The following is a 23839-nucleotide window of genomic DNA, read 5'->3' on the forward strand; positions in this document are numbered from 1 at the left end:
TTGACAACAATATATCTATCCGTGATTAACTGTTTTAAATCGCAATCTTGAAGAACAAACAAATACTTTTATTTTTAGCTCTTCTGAAACTGATACAAAGCTAATAATGTGGGTGCAATACTTTTAATTTTAGACATTGCAATGTAATGAAAATATCTCACTGTAAATGGCGAGAAGTGAAAATTACATTGAGATAAAGAAAATTACTTAGGACTACACAACAGCCTAAAGTTCAAGCAGCAAAATGTGGTTAAAAAATTGAAAGGAATTTACTACGTCAACCTAAAACAACACATCAGAACTTAGTGAAGGGTGCACTAAAAATTACAATGTGAGGATAGTTCACTCACAATATTCATAACAAACTAAACAATATCTATCTGATAACAACATATCACTGTGCAACCAAACAACTAGCATTGTAACAAAGACTATAGCAACCACAATCATTGCTTAACTGTATTGAACATGAATTGCAAATAAATGAGAATGTTATGACAAAATGCAACTTTGATAACAATAATTAGTATTCATATAATAATATAATAATAATAACCATTCATCAATATGTATTAAAATTGAAATGTAAAGATATCCTGTCACCATTCAGAAGTCCGAAATTAATTACACACACAATGTCATGAACAACGTCCTGGGTATGACGTTAAACTGCATCCTCAATATCAGGAGGAGAGGTAGCACCTTACTCCATGTCTGGGCCCGTTGGCACCGGAACACGTCCCGCTGGTAGTTCTGGACCTCACTTCTGACATTGATACCCGTGCCAGGCAGGTTGGCGGCGTAGGCGGATGATAGCTACATGCTACAACGGTTACAATGGCAACATTTTTCAAGAAGGAAAACTTAAGTCAAACCCGGGTTGGCCGAACTCGTTAGTTGTCGTGCGGAGGCATCCGGTCATCAAGACCACTCCGGTCTTTAAATGGAGGTTGGGGGTAAGCAAGGGCATGCTCCCTGTAGAAAAAAATGCACCTAAAAATCCTAATGATAAGTGTCAAAAATAGAATGGCTCCCAGTCCCCGGCAGCCCTTAAATGGGCAGGGGGTGCGAAGAATCTCCGGGTTGTCTAACATTTCTGTTAAAAATTCAGGGATACGACTGGGAAGTCTAAATGTTGGAAGTTTGCGTTGTAGAGGTACTGAGGTGAGTGAAGAGCTGAGAATGAGGAAGGTAGATGTTTGCTGTTTACAGGAAGTCCGATGGAGAAACAGAGGAGCCAGGTTTTTGGGTGTCAAAGGAAGGAGATACAAGCTGTGGTGGTCGGGCAATGATATTGGGACCGGAGGAGTCGGGATTTTGGTAAAGGAAGAGCTATATGAAAATGTTGTTGAGGTTCGTAGACAGAGTGACAGAATAATGGCGATAGTGATGGTGGTCGAGAATGTAGTGATGAGAGTAATCTGTGCTTATGCACCACAAAGTGGAAGATCCAATGCTGAAAAAGAAAGGTTTTATGACGAAATGGCCTATGAACGGAGCACAAGAAGTGATCAGGAAATTGTATTGGGTCTTGGGGACTTTAATGGCCACGTTGGCCAACAAATTGATGGGTTTAAAGGTGTTCATGGAGGGCTTGGCGTGGAAGAAAGAAATCGCGATGGAAGGCGACTACTTGAGTTCTGTGATGAAAAGGACTTGTGTGTTGCAAATACCTGGTTTAAGAAAGAGGAAGGAAGAAAAGTGACTTTCAGTGCAGGTGGAAATGAAATTGCATACCAACCCGAAATTGACTTTGGGTTGGTATGCAGAAAAACAGAAAACCGATCAAAGATGTGAAAGCGATACCATGCGAACTTCAGCATAGGTTGGTGGTTATCGACTTGGACAAGAAGGGTCTGAAGAAAACTGTAAATGAAAAAAGGGTGATCAAAAGAAAAGTTTGGAAGTAAGAAGATGCCAACACAAGAGAAAGGTTTAAAAAGAGAGTTGAAAGTCTTGTTCACAACGATGTGAATGATGTATGGGGATCCTTCAAAAATGGAGTTCTGCAAGCTTGCGATGAAGTTTGTGGGAAAACAAAAGGCAGGATGGATCGAGGAGATACGTGGTGGTGGAATGAAGATGTGAGGGAAGTAATTGGGGAGAAAAAAGTCGCATACAAGGCTTGGTGCAGAAATAGATCAGAAGAAACTAAGCTCAAGTACAAGCAATTGAAAAATCGGACAAAGAGAATAGTTGCAAAAGCTATGAACAAAGAAGCTGAGCAGGAATTGACCAAATTAAAAAACAGTCCTAACGAAGTATATAAGTTTATGAAGGTTATGAAGCGGAATGGGAAAGATGTAGATGGTGGCCGATGTATTAAAGAAAGGGATGGAAAACTTGGTTTCAGTGAGAAAGATCGTGGAAGAATTTGGAAAGAACATATAGAGATGATAATGAACGAGGAAAACGATTGGGATCAAAATGTGGAAGCCGACGTGGTAGCAGGTCTATTAAGGAGAGTTACTCGAGAGGAGGTGACGCAAGCAATGAAGAAAATGAAATCGGGGAAGGCTCCTGGACTATCTGAAGTCACTGTGGAAATGACACGCGCAAGTGGAGAGACAGGATTGAAAGCAATGCAGGAAATCAGTCAACGTGTGTTAGATGGAAAAGAAATGCCAAATGAATGGAAGATGAGTGCGGTGATACCCATCTTCAAGGGAAAGGGTGATGTAATGGATTGTGGTTCATATAGGGCAGGGGTCACCAACCTTTTTTGCATGCGGGCCACTTTGGCACTAAGGAGAGCTGTGGCGGGCCGTACTAATAAAATTTTAGGTAGGTTGACTCTTATGCTAGAAATGAACGCATTTCGTACCCAGTATTCAGCGTTACATGTTGTTACTATTTATCTTGGAATACCGCAGCAACAAAATTAGTCGAACAACGCTACTGCCAGACCAAGCTCCTTTAACAATACTTTTGACTGCTTTAACAATGCCTAATAAACGAGGCCACTTGTTTTGCGCACTTGTACCAGCGAGGCGAACGGTTTCATTAGAATATTCATCGCCAAGTAAGAGTGATGTTGTCACTTTGCTTCACAAAAGATATCTTGCAATTAACAGTTTCAGTAACTAAAGAAATGTTTGACACATCGCAATACAGGCAACAACAGTGACCTGCAAACATATCAGCGAAAAATAGGCTCCAATAACAGGGAGAAAGAAACTAGGCACCATAAAACAAACGCTTGTAGAAATCACCGAAAAAACGTTTCTATCGTAACTCATGAACGGTGTTCCCTCTAAAAAGCAATGAGTTGGTTTTTCATCTTTTTGTGAGAGTCTATAAAACCGTATTTCTTGATTATTAGACAACTGTCACTTGCGGTGCTTATCAGCATGACAAGAATTGTTGATTAACAACATTTTGCAGTACCAAACTAAATATTTTCATAATACAACCAGAAGTTGTCTTATGAAAATACAACCATAATACAACCAGAAGTTGTCTTATGAAAATACAACCATAATACAACCAGAAGTTGTCTTATGAAAATACAACCATAATACAACCAGAAGTTGTCTTATGAAAATACAACCATAATACAACTAGAAGTTGTCTTATGAAAATACAACCATAATACAACCAGAAGTAATACAACCAACATCTGTCAGAATATATTTCATTTTCTTGATACAACCAGAAAATGTCTTTAAATTTATATAAAATATTTTGCCAATTTATTATAAATTGAGTTGGCACACCGGCCTATTTTGCTAACAAAAACTTGCTTAACGGGAACACTGCTCGTGAAACACAATAACGGTGAAACGCACACTAGTGTTTACATGACACTTACAAACTTAAAATAAGCAACCCAATGCTCACAAACAATTACGAAATTCGAAAACAGACGTTTTAATCAACCACTGGGACAGTGTGGCTGGACATCGCATTGGAATAACTTTAAGCGACCCCCACCTAGATCTACAATCTGAAAGGTCGGTCGGTGGAATCGTATGCTAAGCGAACATATGCTTCCCGGAAAGTATTTTTACCTTCATGCTCATTGACTCCTCAAGAAAAGTATTTTGGGTTATACTTGTACGCTGATACCTTCCGCGGGCCGCAGCGATATGGCGTGGCGGGTCGCCATTTGGTGACCCCTGATATAGGGAAGTAAAACTGTTGGAGCATGCAATGAAGGTAGTGGAAAGGGTGTTGTAGAATAGAATAAGATCTGTGGTGAAGCTGGACGAGATGCAGTGTGGATTTATGCCTGGGAAGGGAACGACAGATGCTATTTTTATTTTGAGAAGGTTGCAAGAGGAATATCGGGACAAGGGTAAAAACTTGTACATGTGTTTCGTGGACATGGCAAAGGCGTTTGATAGAGTTCCAAGAAGAGTGATGGAATGGACAATGAGAAAAAAAGTAATGCCAGAAAGTCTCGTGCAAGCCGTAATGGGTCTTTACGACGGTGCAAGAACGAGAGTTCGCGTTGGATCTGCCCTCTCAGACGAGTTTTCGGTGAAGGTCGGTGTACACCAGGGTTCTGTCCTCTCTCCTCTAATCTTTGCCATTGTTATTGATGTGATTACCGAATGTGTACAAGAACATTCATTAATGGAGATACTGTACGCCGATGATTTGGTTTTGTTGAGTGACACAATGGAAGATCTGAGAGGAAAATTTGAGATGTGGAAGGAGTCGTTTGAATGTAAAGGTATGCGTGTGAACATCAAAAAGACAAAGGTCGTAATAAGCGGAACGGAAGGGGAAATCAAAATGAGCAAAATTGACCCATGTGGCGTCTGCGGAAGAAGAGTGATGGCAAATTCTGTTATATGTACGAAATGCAAGAAATGGGTGCATGGAAGATGTGCAAAGATGAAGAGAGTGACATGCAGATCTGGAGATGGTTTTGAATGTGAAAGATGCAAGAAGATTGAGGAAGGAATGATTGGTCCTGTTGAAAAGCTGAATGACGAAGTTGAATCAGTAAATGCCTTTTGCTATCTAGGAGATAGATTGAATGCCAGTGGTGGTTGCGAACCGGCAGTGACTGCAAGAGGAAGGTTTGGTTGGGTGAAATTCAGAGAGTGTCGAGAGTTGTTATGTGGTAAAAGATTTCCGTTGAAAATGAGAGGAAGAATTTATACTAGTTGTGTGAGATCTGCAATGCTGTACGGAAGTGAGACATGGTGCTTACGGGAAAACGAATTGGTGATTTTAAGAAGAACTGAGAGAGCGATGGTGAGAGCAATGTGTGGTGTAAAGCTGATGGACAAAAGGAGTACAGAAGTACTTATGAGCTTGCTTGGGTTGAATGAGAGTGTTGATAAGTTGGCAAAAGCGAATGGAGTGAGGTGGTATGGGCATGTTTTGAGAAGGGATGAAGATGATGTTTTGAGAAGAGCGCTGGAGTTGCGAGTGGAGAATCGTAGAAAACAAGGAAGACCAAAGAAAACATGGAAAAAGCAAGTTGAGGATGAAAGCAGCAAGGTGGGCTTGACAAGAGAGGACGCGCTAGACAGATCGATGTGGAGGCAAGGTGTGAAAGCGATTGCGGCACTTGGAGGTGAATCCGGCCACCCTCGGTAATGGGGACTGGTTGGGTCATCATCACATCAGTGTGATGATGAATTGAATCATAATTCAATTCATCATCACACTGATGAACAAATTTACACCAGTTTTTGAACAAAAATCCAAATATAGCTTATGTTGTGAAGTAGAAGCAGAAAGACATCAAAAAACGATTGTTAAAAAACTTGCTGAGTAATTAAATGGGCTCTTTTATAAGGACACAAAGCTATGCTCTACATACAAGCATGATTTCCATGTCACATTTGTGCAGTTTAGCACTGAAAATGAATTTATTCGTGACACATCAATGAAATTTGATTTGCGTGAAATACACTTGTTACATACATCACACTTGCATCGTTTTTTAACTGAGTAAAGTCTTTGACAAGTTATCAGACATCACTGATGTGAAAAGCACTTAAAGCAGACATCACACTTGTGTGTTTTTTTAATGTAAATGAATTCTCTGGTGAGTTATCAGAGTCGATTTAACTGAAAAACACTTGTTGCATACATCACACTGGTATGGTTTTTCACCAGAGTGAACTCTTTGGTGAGTCATCAGATTTGATTTAACTGAAAAACACTTGTTGCATACATCACACTTGTATGGTTTTTCACCTGAATGGATTCTTTCGTGAGCTATCAGAGTCGGTTTTCTTGAAAAACACTTGTTGCATACATCACACTTGTATGGTTTTTCCCCTGAATGAATTCTTTCGTGAGCTATCAGACTCGATTTAACTGAAAAACACTTGTTGCATACATCACACTTGTATGGTTTTTCACCTGAATGGATTCTTTCGTGAGCTATCAGAGTCGATTTAATTGAAAAACACTTGTTGCATACATCACACCGGTATTGTTTTTCACCAGAATGAATACTTTGGTGAGTTATCAGATTGCATTTGCGTGAAAAGCACTTGTTGCATACATGACACTTGTATGGCTTTTCACCTGAATGGATTTTTTGGTGAGTTTTCAAGTTCGGTTTTCGTGAAAAACACTTGTTGCATACATCACACTTGTATGGTTTTTCACCTGAATGGATTCTTTCGTGAGCTATCAGAGTCGATTTAATTGAAAAACACTTGTTGCATACATCACACCGGTATGGTTTTACACCAGAATGAATACTTTGGTGAGTTATCAGATTGCATTTGCGTGAAAAACACTTGTTGCATACATGACACTTGTATGGCTTTTCACCTGAATGGATTTTTTGGTGAGTTTTCAAGTTCGGTTTTTGTGAAAAACACTTGTTGCATACATCACATGTAAATGGTTTTTCACCAGAGTGAAGTCTTTGGTGATTTTTCAAAGTTGGTTTTGAAAAATACTTGTATGAACTACACCGGTATGGCTTTTGGTATATATTCCTGTGGTCTTCATATCCTTCAACATCTTCAAGCTTGACAACAACTCCTTCAACTTTTTCCATATGTTGTGAAAACTAAGTTGATATCATTTATCAAAACTAATATTACTTAGGACTACGCAACAACCTAATGTTCAAGCAACAACAGGTAGTAAAATATTAGAAAGGATTTTACTGTGTCAACCTGAAACAACAAATTATTCTTGGTGAAGAGTGTACCAACCAATTCAATGTAAGGATTGTTCACTCACAGTATTTATAACAAACCAAATAATTTTTATCGGATAACAACATAACACTGTACAACTGAACAACTGGCATTGTAACAAAGACTAACAGTATTCATTCATAATTGTGTTGAGCATGCATTGCAAATACATGTGATTGTTATGAAAAAATGCACATCGATAACAATAATTACAAACAATGTTTATATGAGATTAAACAGCCATGTCTTTTCATAGGAAGACAAAATAAAACCAACTCCAACAAGGAGGAACCCAATCCCCAAATCAATCCTCAAAACTACGAATCCTGTAATACAAACTGCATCAATCTGGAGATATTCGTTTAGTTTTAAAGGAGGTATGTTTAGCTCCAACTTCAGATGTGTTTCAAATGAAAAGACCAGTATAGACTTAAACCACGCAATACTGCATCATAAATGACACAATGTCATTTATGATGACAAATGTATATGTCATAAAAGACAAATGTATTATAAAAAAAGCGGTCTGTAATGACAAACATACCGAATAAAGCGTAGAAAGTTGAAAACACTTGTTGCATACATCACACTTGTACGGCTTTTAACCTGCATGAATTCTTTGGTGAGTTTTGAAGTTCGGTCTTCGTGAAAAACACTTGCTGCATGCATCATACTTGTATGGTTTTTCACCTGAATGAATTCTTTGGTGAGTTATCAGATTTGATTGAAATGAAAAGCACTTTTTACATACATCACACTTGTATGGTTTTCCACCTGAATGAATTCTTTGGTGAGCTTTCAAATTTTCTTTATCTGAAAAACACTTGCTGCATACATCACACTTGTATGGTTTTTCACCTGAATGAATTCTTTGGTGTGTTGTCAGAGTCGATTTAACTGAAAAACACTTAGTGCATACATCACACTTGTATGGTTTTGCACCTGAATGGATTCTTTCGTGAGCTATCAGAGACGATTTAACTGAAAAACACTTGTTGCGTAGATCACACTGGTATGGTTTTGTAGCGGAATGAAATCTTTGGTGAGTGAACACATTTCGTTTATCTGAAAAACACTTGTTGCATACATCACACTTGCATGGTTTTTCACCTGAATGGATTCTTTGGTGAATTATCATGTTCGGTTTTTGTGAAAAACACTTATCGCATACATCACACTGGTATGGCTTTTCACCTGAATGGATTCTTTCGTGAGTCATCAAGTTCGGTTTTTGTGAAAAACACTTGTTGCATACATCACACTTAAAGGTTTTTCACCAGAGTGAAGTCGTTGGCGACTTTTCAAAGTTAGTTTTTGAGAAAAATTCTTGTATAAACTACACCGCTATGGTATTTGGTATATATTCCTGTGGTCTTCATATTCTTCAACATCTTCAAGCTTGACAACAATTCCTTCAAGTTTTTCCATATGTTGTGAAAATTACGTTGATATTATTCATCAAACATATTACTTAGGACTACGCAACAACCTAACGTTCAAGTAGAAAAAGGTAGTAATTTATTAGAAAGGATTTTACTGCGTCAACTTGAAACAACAAATTATGCTTGGTGAAGGGTGTACCAACCAATTCAATGTGAGGATAGGTCACTCACAGTATTTATAACAAACCGAACAATTTCTATCTGATAACAACATAACACTGTGCAACAACTGGCATTGTAACAAAGACTTCAGTATTCATTCATAATTGTGTTGAGCATGCATTGCACATGCATGTGATTGTTATGAAAAAAATGCACATCGATGACAATAATTACAAAGAGTGTTTATATGAGATTAAAGAGCCATGTCTATTCATAAGAAGATAAAATAAAACCAACACCAACAAGGAGGAACTCAATCCCCAAATCACTCCTCAAAACTATGAATCCTGTAATACGAACTGCGTTAATCTGGAGATATTCGTTTAGTTTTAAAGGAGGTATACTAAGCTTCCACTACAGATGTGTTTGAAATGACAAGACCAGTATAGACTTAAAACACGCAATACTGCATCATAAATGACACAAGACAAATGTCTTATAAATTATATTCAAAACAAACTTTTTACATGAATATATAGCTCCAGCAGCGTTGGGTTCCTTTAGTTTCTCACTCTGATCAAGATAGGCTCCTCCCCTTTGATGCAGTGGCACGCATGTGTGCCACAAAATAAATTATGATTTGTGTCAGAAAAACGTAGTATTTTGAAACAATTTTTCGGTTGCAGCATCTGTATGCATCAAACTTTAATTTGAAACTAATAGTTGGAAATTTTGAACTAATTTCTTTAGACTTGTCTTAAAATTGCTTTGCCTAATTTAGCTATTGCTATAGAACTCCGAAGATGTCGATTTGTAGTGAGAAATGGCATCAAGCTAATGTCTTTATCATGTTATTCCCGAGTTTGTAATCGTCATCACACAAACTTTTTAATCATTGTTGTTGAGAAGATAACCGTTCACTGAGCAACAGTAAAAAAGTTGATAAAAAACATTAAACATTTTTGGCTTGCTTACAATCTCAACTTTCACATTCCCACCATAAGAAACCAAGATATCTTGAAGTAGATGCTACTTGTGTGATCAAAAGAAGTTTTGGGTTAAGTTTTGGTTGTGATCAAAAGAAGTTTTTATCTATCCGATAACAACGTAACACTGTGCAACTAAACAACTGGCATTGTGACAAAGACTGCAGCCCTTCACTGAACAAAAAAAGAAAGCATACTAAATTATCCTGCAGGTGAGCTTTTAGTATAGGAAAAATTACATTCAACTAAACCTTTTGATATGCAACAACTGACATATTAAGGCAGATGTGGAAAATTTGTGACTTATTCAACTCGTGCTATAGAGCATTGCACTGCTTGTAGGTTTACGCTCGATCAGTGCTCCGCGCTTGTGCTTTCAACTCTTTGCCTTCCTTTCTTAGTTCTACAATCTATAACACTAGTGTTCTATTGTGTATTTGTCAGTCCTTGTAACTGCTAGTTTTAGCTAGCTTAAATTAATTCTTGAGCGGCTGCCAGATCAGTTTGTAAGTACTTTAGTTTTGTATTATTATCTCTCTCTTTCTTATTTTCAGAACTATGTTATGGATGTGCCAATTCTGAGTTTAACCCTATCTTAATACGAGCTGTTTTCGTATGAGGAAAGCATGTCACGGGCTATCTTGGCCCCGTGATAATTAATCGCTAATAACGGGAGCTATGCAAATCACAGAGCTAAAATATTTTACAAGATAATAGCCATGTGTATTGTGCTAGGGATTGTAGATCATAAGGATGCGAAACTTCATCCGCTTTTGGCTTATCCGCAACACTACAAGGGTTACGTTTTTTTGTAATTTACAAAATATTTTACTTTTTATGGGTCATACAAGAAGAGTGAAGTTGGTTTTAAAGTAATTTAAGGTTTTTAGTTGAAAGAAAGCCAGCAGTAAAGCGTAAAAAAATTGTCAAATTGGCAATTGACCCTTCTAATGTTGAAGGAACAACGGAGTTGCGCGTCCCGTAATGTACCGTCCCTAGTATTGTGCGCATAAAAATCAAATTTTTACCCAAAAAAATTATTGAAATAAATTGTTTGAGATGAAATAACGTCACAAAATCGGTTTTTATTCTAATTTCCCGAAAATGGCTTCAAAATTGAAAATTTTGAATTATAACATAAAGTAATGCTAAACTAAACAAACAATTACATTTTCTCATAAATATAAGGCATTTTTGGGCGTTTTTAAATTTTAAGATAATTACACTAACATTAATATTGCAATTGCAGTAACATTAACATATATATAACTAGCATTGCACGAAAACGTCTAGCCACCTGAGACGAAATGCTTAGGCCTTTTGTGAAGGGCAGGAAGGTAAAAAAATGACCAGTTTAGGTTTAGAAAATTCGAAAAGAATAAAAATTAAAAGTCAAGAAATATCACATTTCCAGCATATTTCCTTTTCTAGCATATCTCCAACTCAGTCAATATCATTACAAAATACGACACAAGCCAGGAGTCGACGACACAGCTGCTTATGCTTTTTCGCGAGTTTGCGCAAGCACAGGGTCTTCAATCGCTTCATGAGTCACTTGGGCATCCAGGTTATTGCAGACTGTTCCACTTTATAAGAACAAGAAATCTTCCATACACGAGTGAAGAAACCAAGCTTATCTGTCGTCAATGTCAAGTATGCGCTGAACTAAAGCCTCGGTTGTATCGTACTCTCATCAAAGCCACAGTTAATTATTGATAACCCTGTATACTAGTGTATATGACACTTACAACACTTACTGCATATATCACATTTGTATGGTTTGCTACTTGAATGAACTATTTGATGACTTATCAAATTGATTCGTTGCAAAAACCACTTGTCACACATTCCACACTGATATACTTATTCGCAAGTAATGACTCTGTGATCAAACCTCACCGAAATATCATCTGCAACAACTGAACAGTCATTCATATTCCTGTAATTTTCATATTCTTCAACATCTTCAAGCTTTACAACAATTCTTTCAAGTTTTTCCATAATTTGCGAACATTACGTTGATATCAAAACAATTATATGCAACAGCTTAACTATCAGGCAGCAAAATGTGGTGAAATTGCATTTAAAAGGTATTTGTAATGTCAACCTGAAACAGCAAATCAAACTTGGTGAAGGGTGCACTAACAAATACAATGTGATGATAGTTCACTCACAATATTCATAACACACGAAACATGTTCTATGAGATAACAATGTAACACTGTGCAACTAACGAACTGGCATAGTGACAATGCCTACAGCATCATTTCACTGAACAAAAAAAGAAAGCGTACAAAATTATCCTGCAGGTGAGCTCTTAATTTAGGAAAAATTACATTCAACTAAAACTTTGGATATGTAGCAGCTGACATATCAAGGCAGACTTGAAGGCACAGATACCTTGTGGCTTACACTGAAGAAATACCTGATGCAACCACAGTTTTCACAACGAAAGCTTTGTAGTGATGCAATGAAGCATTTTATCAATCAAGTTTTATCAGACATTAAAATTGTCATGCATCATAATTCAATTCATCATCACAATGATGAACAAATTTACAGAAGTTTTTGAACAAAAATCCAAGTATATTTTATGATGCAGCAGAAAGACATAAAAAAATGATTGTTCAAATAATTGCTCAGTAATTAAATAGGCTCATTTATATCGACACGTTGAAACAATTTAATTAGCCTGTAAACAGCTGATTAAATTAGAATTAATTAGCTTCCTTAAATTTTTAACAGCTAGAAATTTATCAATGGGATGATACTACTTGATATACTTGCACTCGAGAAGGGCTGGTAGAACATCTTCTTCCTTGAAAAAGTTTTCATTGTGTTTGAGCATGATGCAATGAAATTCAAAACTTTGTACAGAAAACGATTCATACCATTCTGATGCAGCACACATCTGACTACTGATGGTTGTGATTATGGCTTGTTTGCAATCACAACTTTCGCTTGAGATCATAAGCCAGAAGTAAATAAATGGAAAGAAGTCGAAAAAATTCAAGACGAAATGTCGACTTGTTTGTAATGAGAACTTTAGCTTGAGATGATAGGACTGAACTGATCAAGCGGAGAGGAGTTTGAAAACATTCAAGACGAAGTATTGGTTTGTTTGCAATTACAACTTTCACTTGAGATGACAGGCCTGAACAGAGCAGGAGGAAAGGAGTTAAAATAATATCAAGAGGAAGTGTTGGCTTGTTTGCAATTACAACTTCCGCTTCAAATGATATGGCTGAACTGAGCAAGAGGAAAGGATCATCACCATCAAATTTCGTTTATCTGAAAAACACTTATTGCATACATCACACAAGTATGGTTTTTCACCCGAGTGGATTCTTTGGTGAGTCATCAAGTGTGATTTCACGGCAAAACATTTATTGCATACATCACACGTGTATGGTTTTTCACCAGAATGGATTCTTTGGTGAGTTATCAAATTTGATTGAACTGAAAAACACTTGTTGCATACATCACATTTGTATGGTTTTTCACCTGAATGAATTCTTTGATGAGTCATCAAGTTTTATTTTTTTATTTCACTGCAAAACATTTATTGCATACATCACACTGCTATGGTTTTTCACCGCTGTGAATTTTTTGGTGATATTTCAAACTTGACAGTTGTGTAAACCTGCTATTGCATACATCACACTTGTATGGTTTTTCACCTGAATGAATTCTTTGGTGAGTTATCAGATTTGATTTAACTGAAAAACACTTATTGCATACATCACACTGGTATGGTTTTTCACCTGAATGAATTCTTTGGTGAGTGATCAAATTTCGTTTATCTAAAAAACACTTGCTGCATACACCACACTTGTATGGTTTTTCATCTGAATGAATTCTTTGGTGAGTAATTAAATTTCGTTTGTCTGAAAAACACTTGCTGCATGCATCACACTTGTATGGTTTTTCAACTGAATGAATTCTTTGGTGAATAACCAAAACCTTTTTCTGTGAAAAACTGTTGTTGCATACATCACACTTGTATGGTTTTTCACCTGAATGAATTCTTTGGTGAGTGATCAAATTACGTTTATCTGAAAAACACTTGCTGCATACATCACACTTGTATGGTTTTTCACCTGAATGAATTCTTTGGTGAGTTATCAGATTTGATTTAACTGAAAAACACTTGCAGCATACATCACACTGAAATGGTTTTTCACCAGAATGAATTCTTTGGTGAGTGATTAAATTTCGTTTGTCTGAAAAACACTTGTTGCATACATCACACTGGTAGGGTTTTTCATCTGAATGAATTCTTTTGTGAGTTATCAGATATGATTTAACTGAAAAACATTTGTTACATACATCACACTTGTATGGTTTTTCACCAGAATGGATTCTTTGGTGAATCACCAAAGTCTTTTTCTGTGAAAAACGGTTGTTGCATACATCACACTTGTATGGTTTTTCACCTGAATGGATTCTTTCGTGAACTATCAAAGTATATTTCTGTGCAAAACGGTTGTTGCATACATCACACTTGTATGGTTTTTCACCTAAATGGATTCTTCGGTGAACTATTAAAGTCTTTTTCTGTAAAAAATATTTACCACATACATCACACTGGTACGGTTTTTCATCTGAAAATATTTTTTGGTGAGTTTTCAAATGTGCTTTTTGTGGAAAACACTTCTTGCATATATCACACTTACATTGCTTTTCTGTTGAGTGACATTTTTTGGTCAATATAATGTTTTCTGCAACAACAGAACAGTCATTTATATTCCTGTGGTCTTCATATTCTTCAAAATCTTCAAGCTTCACAACAATTCCTTTACGTTTTTCCATGAGTAGTAAAAATCACGTTGAAATGAAGAAAATTACTTAGGACTACAGACTACACAACAGCCGAAGGTTCAAGAAGTAAAAAGTGGTTGAAATATTTGAAAGGTATTTCTATGTCAACCTAAAACAACAAATTAAACTTAGTGAAGGGTGCACTAACAAATATAATGTGATGATAGTGCACTCACAATATTTATAACAAACCAAACAATTACTTTAGGATAACAAAGTAACACTATGCAACTACTGCTGTTTCGATTGATACACAACTTTATATCGGAATTCGAATGACGCAAGACATAAATAGCTCGAAACTGAACGACATAAATAACTCAAAATCTGAATGCCGCAAGACAAGAGAATTACTACATTCAATTGTTTTCTTTGTTTTTTTTTTAATATGACAGAAATTACATTGGTGCTGAGGGGGTTTTTGGATTCACGTTCTATGCACTCTCAAGCGGACAAACGTGAATGGAAAAACTGTCTTACAGTTCCCTTTGTGGGTAAAGCATCGAGACGCTTTGTCAGAAATATGTCAAGTTTTATCAAAATGAAGTTCAACGTGGATATTGTTCCTGTGTATAAAACGTCCAAAGTTGGCTATTATTTTCAGCTTAAATCTGGGACTCTCTCTTACTTGTGTTCAAATGTCGTGTACAAGTTCACTTGTTCGCATGACGCGAATTGTACATACATCGGTATGTCTACGCAGGATTTGGCCACGAAAGTGAGGGAGCACTTAGATTTAACTAATTTGAACAAGCAAAGTGCCATTAAAGATCACATATTCGATTGTCAAACATGTTCCAATAACAAACCATCCTTGGAGTCGTTTAGAATTATGCGTAAATGTTCCAACGAATTCGACACTAAAAGCACGAGGCTTTGCTCATAAAATGATACAATCCTCGCCTCAATACACAGTTGTTTGCCTCAGGTGCTTCTTATTTACTCAACGTCTTTTTTTGATACGTCATATGATGCGTCTTTTCCTCACGTAATTTAAACGCCATGTGATGTGCCTTTCTCCTATGCTCTGCCGTTTCATTGTGCATTTCGTTTTTCAATTCAGTGTTTAGATCACTTATTCATTTTCATTGTAGATATGATAAGCAGTTATTTTTGTTACTTGATAAAGGCTAACGTGTGTATGGCCGAAAACGTTTGTAGCTTATAGTTTATGTTTAATTTTAATGGATTATGTTAAATGCCGTGTGGTTGCTTGGTTGTATTTGTCTGTGGTTGAAGAAAGTGACATCTTTACCAAAATTGTAGAAATTACATTGGTCAAGGTAGCAATTTCACATAACAAGGGACCTTTTTTGCTAAGGCAACAACATTAAGGACTTGATGCAAACATTGGTCATAGAGAAAGTCGTATAGGCTAACACTAACCTGAAAACTGACTCACTTGAAGGTAGTATGAGCCACTTCAGAGAATGCTAGGCTTTTAGTACTAATTACGGCTTCTATCGCAACATGCTGACAGCCCGTTTAACTAAAGCAATGAAAAATAAAAAAATATACGAAAATATAAGATCGGCTAATCACACTCATGAATTCTACTGTGATTAAACATTATGTGATTTATATCAATAGGCCTTTGAAATCTAACAACAAAAATCACACTTGTATAGTTCGACACTAGAGTGAATTCTTCTGTGAGAATTAAATATAGATCTGTCAGGAAAACACTTGTTGGATATCACACTTGTGTGGCATAGCATCGAGTGAATTCTTCGATGATTTATCAAGCTTGTTTTTTTGTGAAAAACACTTATTGCACTGATCACAGTGAAATGGCTTTTCACCTGAATGGATTCTTTGGTGCTTTACCTAATAGTTTTTTTTGTTGTGAAAAACACTTGTTACATACATCACACTTGTATGGTTTTTCACCTGAATACATTCGTTTGTGAGTTATCAGATTTCTTTTATCTGAAAAACACTTGTTGCATGCATCACACTGGTATGGTTTTTCACCTGAATGAATTCTTTGGTGATATTTCAAACTTGACCGTTGTTTAAACCTGTTACCGCATACATCACACTTGTATGGTTTTTCATGGGAGTGACTCCTTTGGTGAGTTGTCAAATTTTCTTTTCGTGAAAAATGCTTGTTGCATACATCACACTTGTATGGCTTATCACCTGAGTGAATTCTTTGATAAGTTGTCAAATTTGATTTATCTGAAAAACACTTGTTGCATACATCACACTGGTATGGTTTTTAAATGAATGAATTCTTTGGTGAGTTATCTGATGTATTTTACATGAAAAGCACTTTTTGCATACATTACATTTGCATGCCTTTTCAACTGAGTGAACTGTTTCCGTCAACACAAAGTTTTCTGAAACATTCGAACAGTGATTAATATTCCTGTGGACTCCATATTCTAAAACAGGGGTCACCAAACTTTTTTTCTGAGGGCCGGATTGCTGCGAGATTAACAGCTGCGGCCGGATGCAAATTGCGAAAAGATATACAACTATTTAGAATCTCCATTGACTTGAATTTGACTTGAATAAATAACAAAGTCAGCGGTGGAGTAGCAAAGTTGTGATGAAAATCGAAAGGTTGCAGGAAAAGTTATCCCCTGCCGTGATACACTACAGGGCATCGTGCTCTTGAAAAAACATTACATCTTTTTTCCTTAACAGTTGTAGTGCAGCTGTTATTTCCGCAGCACCTAGCGGGCCGGATGAAATCAGTTCGGGCTGTAGTTTGGTGACCCCTGTTCTAAAACATCTTCAACTTTTTCAACAATTCCTTTCATGTTTTCCATACTCAGGAAAACATCAGTTGATAGAACAGAATAACTTTGCACCACTGAAGTGAAGAATACTAATCAAAAAAATAACAAAATGGAAATAAAATATTCTAAATGTTGTTACAACGTCACTCCCTGCAATGTCAACCTGAAAACAACAAATTAAACTTTGTGAGATGTGTGCAATGGTGTGGTAAAAAAAATTGAATTTACTATATAATATAAAATTTATTATATAATGAATTATAAAGAAAATTTTCTCTAAAACTAAAAGGTTTTTATAAAGTTTAAAAAATGCACATTTTGCATATAAATTGATCTTTTTCAAGCAAGCACTTTACTTACATAAAAAGAATGACAGTGGTCAATAGAAAATGTTAAATGGAGATCAGATGAGGTGATTCTTGAATGGTTTTTGACACTGATTCGGAAAATTTTCTTAACTTTTTCCTGGCACATCAGGTTGGCAAGATATTTGCGTTAAAACTTGGTTCTATGGATTCAAAATACCATGTTCCTATCTGTATTAAAAAGAAAATTTTCTCTAAAACTAAAGGGTTTTTTTATAACCCAAACAAACAGCTATTTAACGCTTACTGGCCTAGTAACAATCAAAATACGATGTGAAGCAAGCCTGAGGATACATGATGTAGAATATATAACTTGCATTTTGCGTTATGATATTTTTTGACTTCAACAGTATCAGAATTACTAAGTGAGCTACTAAGTACAAACAAAATGCATACATTGTTTTGCAAACTAGACAAATAAGCAAAACAAAGCTATCGATGAACAAATGCAACTCTACATTATAGTGTACTGAGCCTACTGAGCAACACCCCATCAAGGTATGAAGGCCATTTATATATAATTCCAGAATGCAAAGTTATGTTCTTCAGTAAAGTAGCAGCTTAGAATTTTATCCTTGTTACGAAAGAACGTAATCTTGGCCTCCGAGTCACGAATGCCACCGTGCGTTGATCGAGATGAGGAGCCATGATTCCAGCTGCCACTTTTGATAACTAAATCTCTAACTACAGCAAGTGGTAGAAATGGTTTTGAGAAAAAAAGCTTGACCTTGCTCCAAAACATTACTGAAGGTATTGAGGTTATTCTCGGTCATGCCCATGTTACTATTGCTTCAAGCAAATCACCACTTGAAACAGAAATGGCAACGTCCACGCAATGGCCGCCTTGCACACTCCATGTAAACATAATGTTCCAACTTCTTTTGTGACAACTTCATTCGAACATGTTCACAGTACAGAAGAATCAATTGTCATGGTGATTCCACGGCTCTCTTTACACCATGGCACTGTGAACTTCTTCTTAGCCTTGAGCCCAGAAACGGGTTTGATTGCAATGTTTGCATACTTAAGGAGGAACACATGCTTACCGATTCAGAGGTGGACGCACTAACCTCTAAGCCTTGGTAATATCTTTTAATGAAATACTTCAGACTGAAGCGCTTTTCATTTGTCATATATTTGTCACAGTTGCAGTAAAATATATCTAGATTGTTAGGACAGCATCATGTTTGTCACAGGCATATTTTATTAGCCTAAAGATCAGAAAAAAAACTTTTTGAAGTAAAGACATGGCCTTAGCAAAGGCTTAGAATAAAATTCATTTCAGTACGCCCACCTTTTCAATATATATAAAGCTGCATTCATAAACACATGACTTTCGGTCTATTTTTCATTTTTCTTGTGATGTACCGGTACTGATTCACAACCGCTTTTATTGAATATTCATGTCTCCCTTACATTAATCACATTTCATTATACATCAGTATGAAACTTTAGTGCGAATTTCAAGAAAATCTAAGAAGGTCTTGAGCTTGCACTTTTAAACCTGTTGACTGTTGAGTTGACATGAATGACCCATTCATTACATGAGTATGGTTTTTCACCTGAATGGATTCTTTGGTGAGTTATTAAATTTGATTGAACTGAAAAACACTTGTTGCATACATCACACTAGTATGGTTTTTCATCTGAAGAAATTTTTGGTGAGTTTTTAAATATGCCTTTTTTTTAAATATTTCTTGCATATATCACACTTATATGGCCTTTCTCTTGAGTGACATCCTTAGGTCAATATAACATTTTCTGCAACAACTGAACATTCATTCATATTCCTGTGGTCTACATATTGTTCAACATCTTCAAGCTTCACAACAATTCCTTTAAGTTTTTCCATGAGTTGTGAAAATGACAATGATATCAAGAGAATTACTTAGGACTACGCAACAGCTTAAAGATAAAACAGTAAAATGTGGTTGAAATGTTCAAAAGGTATTTACTATGTCAACCTGAAACAACAAATGAAAATTTTTATAGAGCGCACTAACAAATACAATGTGATGATAGTTCACTCACATCCATTCATAATTGTATTAAGCATACATTGCAAACACATGAAAGCGTTATGACAAAAAGTACTTCGAAAACTGTGATTATAAACAGTGTTTCATTATTGGCAATAATAGCCATGCCCAGTTATAAGTATGCAATGCATTGAAAGAAAAAAATGTGTAGCTATTACCATTCACAACTGCATTATCACATTTCGTTCCGTGCAAAGTGTTTGTTGCATATATACGTCACATACGCATGGCTTTTTCGCCTGAAGGGATTCTTTGGTAAATCACACTGATTGAGAGGAAATTTCAAACATTGCATTCAACTAAAACTTTGGATATGCAACAACTGACATATCAACTGACATGGCTTACAACAACAACAACTGACATGGCTTACACCAAAGAAATATCTGGTGCTGCAACTGCTTTCACAACGATGGCTTTTTAGTGATGCAATAAAAAATTTTATCAATCAAGTAAGTTTTGTCAGACATTAAAATAGTCATGAATCATAATTCAATTCATCAACACAATGATGAACAAATTTACAGCAGTTTTTGAACAAAATCCAAATATAGTTTATGATGTGAAGTAGAAGCAGAAAGACATAAAAAAACGAATGTTCAAAACATTGCTTAGTTATTAAATGAGCTATTTTATATAAACACAAAGCTATGCTCTACATATAAACATGATTTCCAATGTCACATTTGTGCAGTTTAGCACTCAAAATGAATTCATTCGTGACACATCAAATTTGATCAGTGTAAACGTATGTGTAGACAACAAACCAAGTATTTGGAGATGACTTATCGGTTGTGTTTCATATGAAAACCACTTGTTGCATTTAACAAACTTGTATGGTTTGTCTCCGGAGTGAAACATGCAATGTTTTTTTGTTTTTTTTCATATTTTTCTGGAACAATTGCAAATTTTTTACAATTTGCAGCTTAGTTTCATTATAGTGCTCTTGAAAAACATTAAACTAGTAAAAATGGTTTTTATGGTTGTGCTGAAATTACTAATTGTTTGTGCTTGGCAGCAGCATATGTTTTTTGCATAGTCCTACGTTGTTTCGCTTTCTTCTTCATTCTCAGGCATGTTTGTGGCAGTAGACCTGACAAACATTGAATTAATGCAATTTGATACATGACATAATGTAGATGAGTTAATCTCTTTTTCCTTTTATGGAAGGTAGCCTACGATGTTAGTATACCGGGACTGGTTATTCTTGTACACACTCAATGGGTTGATGAAATTTTGGCAAAAACAAGACGGCAGTATTCAGAACACACATTATATTGTTTGTGGCAATTTACCAATGCAAGCTATTGCCAATAGCTTGTTTAAACATGTTTTTCAACTGATAACTTAACAACGATGTATATGCTTTATAAATGTTGAAACAGACGTATTCTTTTCGTGTGTTGTAACTTGTAAAGTCTTAGACACTTTGTCATTGATGCTTCTTGCAGCAGATCATTTGTGACATAATGCAAGAGATCTTATCACTGATATTTTTAGCTGTCAAAAGTAAGTGCATTTGTCAGAAAAGTTTAGGTTAATGTTCCTTTCAAATGCCCACCACCCATGTTGACTATTGCTAGTAACTACCAACCCTGAATGAAGAAATTTTCCATTTAAAGTGGAGTTTTTCAGCACTGCTCAGTGTTCACATAGTAAATAAATGCTTCATAATACTTTTCCTGACACGTATAAAGTTTTACCCATATTCCCGCAATGCAGGATATTACAAAACAAACATCAAAGATGAAAACTGATTTTATTTGGGACCTAGGCCTACTAATTTTTGAGATAAAAAGAAATTGACCTCTTGTCGTTACGCACCAATAAAACCATGATGCGTAATTTTGAAAAATTTTTTTTTTGGTAGAGGAAAGATTGACGAAAAGTTTGGCAAAAACAGAAAAGTGCTAAAGTCTCAAAGTCCTGCAAACTAGTTCAAATTGGATAGATTAAGTGCAACCACACTTCTTTTAAGCATGTCTATGACAGCACAATGGTGTGATTAAGAGAAAACAAACATAACTATGACATCACAAAGGAATATTGAACTTCTTCAGGGAAAATAAAAAACATCAAAATGTTTCCATCTTTCACTACATTTAAATGTGATTTGGGCTAAAAGTTGGGACTGTAGCAGTTTAGCACTATACTGCTTTTGCCAAACTTTTTATCAATCTTTCCTCTACACAAACAACTTTTTTTTTTAAGTTACGCATCATGGTTTTATCGGTGCGTAACGACAAGAGGTTAGTTTCTTTTTATCTCAAAAAGTAGTAGCCAAAACTTGTTTTAATGTTCATAAACAGATAGCCCACTCAGAAAACATGAGGGTAGAGCTAAAAATTATCCAAATATGTTGAGCGGTTCTTGAGATATTGCCGTTTTTCTATTGCTCCTTATTTATGAAGCCACCTAGTGGCTAAGGTTATTTCACTTGTAACTCGAGAACCGCTTGTGTGGTTTTCATCAAATTTTCACCAAATGCACATCAACTGGAACAACCTCTTGATGTTGTATTGGTAAAGGTGTGGTGTGCTGGTTAAAAGTGCCTTTGTGAAGCAGAAAAACAGGACACTGACCACCTGGTCCTAACATGCCCATTAACCAAAATCCCAGGTGGCTTCGTAACTGTACACGAGTGTGGTACTGCATTTAACAACTGGCTGGACCAAATTACAGACAATGCTTGAGATGTGCCAACCATAAGCCAGAGATTTACATCTCTACTTGTAAGTTTGATTTTTAACAATGGGATGATAAATTATGAGTTGCCTGATGGCTTGCACGCAAGAAGGGCTAGTACAACATCTTCTTCTTTAAGAAAGTTTTCATTGTGTTTGAGCATGATGCAATGGAATTCAAAAGTTTGTACAGAAAACGATTCATAGTATTCTGACGCAGCCCACATCTGACTACTGATGGTTGTATTTATGGCAGTATATGAAGAAAACTTTACATCTCACTTGTATGGTTTTTCACGTAAATGAATTCTTTGGTGAGTCATCAAATTTGATTTTTGTGAAAAACACTTGTTGCATACATTACACTAGTATGGTTTATCAACTGAATGATTCTTTGGTAAGTCATCAAATTTGATTTTTGTAAAAAACACTTATTGCATACATTACACTGGTATGGTTTATCACCTGAATGAATTCTTTGGTGAGTGATCAAATCAGATTTACCTGAAAAACACTTGTTGCATACATCACACTTGTATGGTTTTTCACCTGAATGGATTCTTTGGTGAATTGCCAATATCTTTTTCTGTGAAAAACATTTATTGCATACCTCACACTGGTAAGGCTTTTCACAGCTATGAATTTTTTCGTGATATTTCAAATTTCACAGTTGGGTAAACCTGTTATTACATACATCACACTTGTATGGTTTTTCATCTGAATGAATTCTTTAGTGAGTTATCAGACTTGAGTGATCTGAAAAACTTTTGTTGCATTCATCACACTTGTATGGTTTTTCACCTGAATGGATTCTTTCGTGAGTTATCAAATTCGGTTTTCGTGAAAAACACTTCTTGCATACATCACACTTGTATGGATTTTCAGCGGAATGAATTCTATGATGGGTTTTCCAAAACGTTTTTTGTGAAAAACATTTGTTGCATACATCACACTTGTATGGCTTTTCACCTGAATGAATTCTTTGGTGAGTTTTCAAGTTCGGTTTTCGTGAAAAACACTTGTTGCATACATCACACTTGTATGGCTTTTCACCTGAATGCATTCTTTGGTGAGTTTCCAGATTTCTCTTATCTAAAAACACTTGTTGCATGCATCACACTTGTATGGCTTTTCACTTGAAGGAATTCTTTCGTGAGCTATCAGATTTCTTTTATCTGAAAAACACTTGCGGCAAACATCACACTTGTATGGTTTTTCACAGGATTGCATTCTTTGGTGAGTGATCAAATTTCGTTCATCTGAAAACCACTTGCTGCATACATCACACTTGTATGGTTTTTCACCAGAATGGATTCTTTCGTGAGTTATCAGAGTCGATTTAACTGAAAAACACTTATTGCATACATCACACTGGTATGGCTTATCAACTGAGTGATTTCTTTGGTGAGTGATCAAATTTCGTTCATCTGAAAAGCACTTGCGGCAAACATCACATTTGTATGGTTTTTCACCTGAAGGAATTCTTTGGTGATAATTCAAACTTGACTGTTGTGAAAACCTGTTAT

At 36.0% G+C, this 23839-nt stretch overlaps 2 protein-coding genes and 1 pseudogene across 2 annotated transcripts; all 3 read right to left on the minus strand.

The window, feature by feature from the left end:
- Positions 1-683: 683 nt before the first annotated feature.
- LOC145771760 (uncharacterized) lies at positions 684-8586 on the minus strand. Its single transcript, XM_082583494.1, has 3 exons — positions 7775-8586; positions 6163-6875; positions 684-823 (listed from the first exon to the last, which is right to left on the minus strand). The coding sequence occupies exons 1-3, from the start codon at positions 8344-8346 to the stop codon at positions 684-686; spliced, it is 1425 nt and encodes a 474-aa protein (XP_082439620.1). The 5' UTR covers positions 8347-8586.
- Positions 8587-13181: 4595 nt separating this feature from the next.
- Positions 13182-18723, minus strand: LOC145771761 (uncharacterized). The gene is made up of 3 exons (XM_082583495.1): positions 18637-18723; positions 16306-16687; positions 13182-14198 (listed from the first exon to the last, which is right to left on the minus strand). Exons 1-3 carry the CDS (start codon positions 18721-18723, stop codon positions 13240-13242), a joined length of 1428 nt encoding a protein of 475 aa, XP_082439621.1. The 3' UTR covers positions 13182-13239.
- Positions 18724-19063: 340 nt separating this feature from the next.
- LOC145771762 (uncharacterized) lies at positions 19064-23443 on the minus strand (annotated as a pseudogene).
- Between the last annotated feature and the right edge of the window lie 396 nt (positions 23444-23839).

This window comes from Aplidium turbinatum, chromosome 6, assembly GCF_918807975.1.
Source record: "Aplidium turbinatum chromosome 6, kaAplTurb1.1, whole genome shotgun sequence".
NCBI lineage: Eukaryota > Metazoa > Chordata > Ascidiacea > Aplousobranchia > Polyclinidae > Aplidium > Aplidium turbinatum.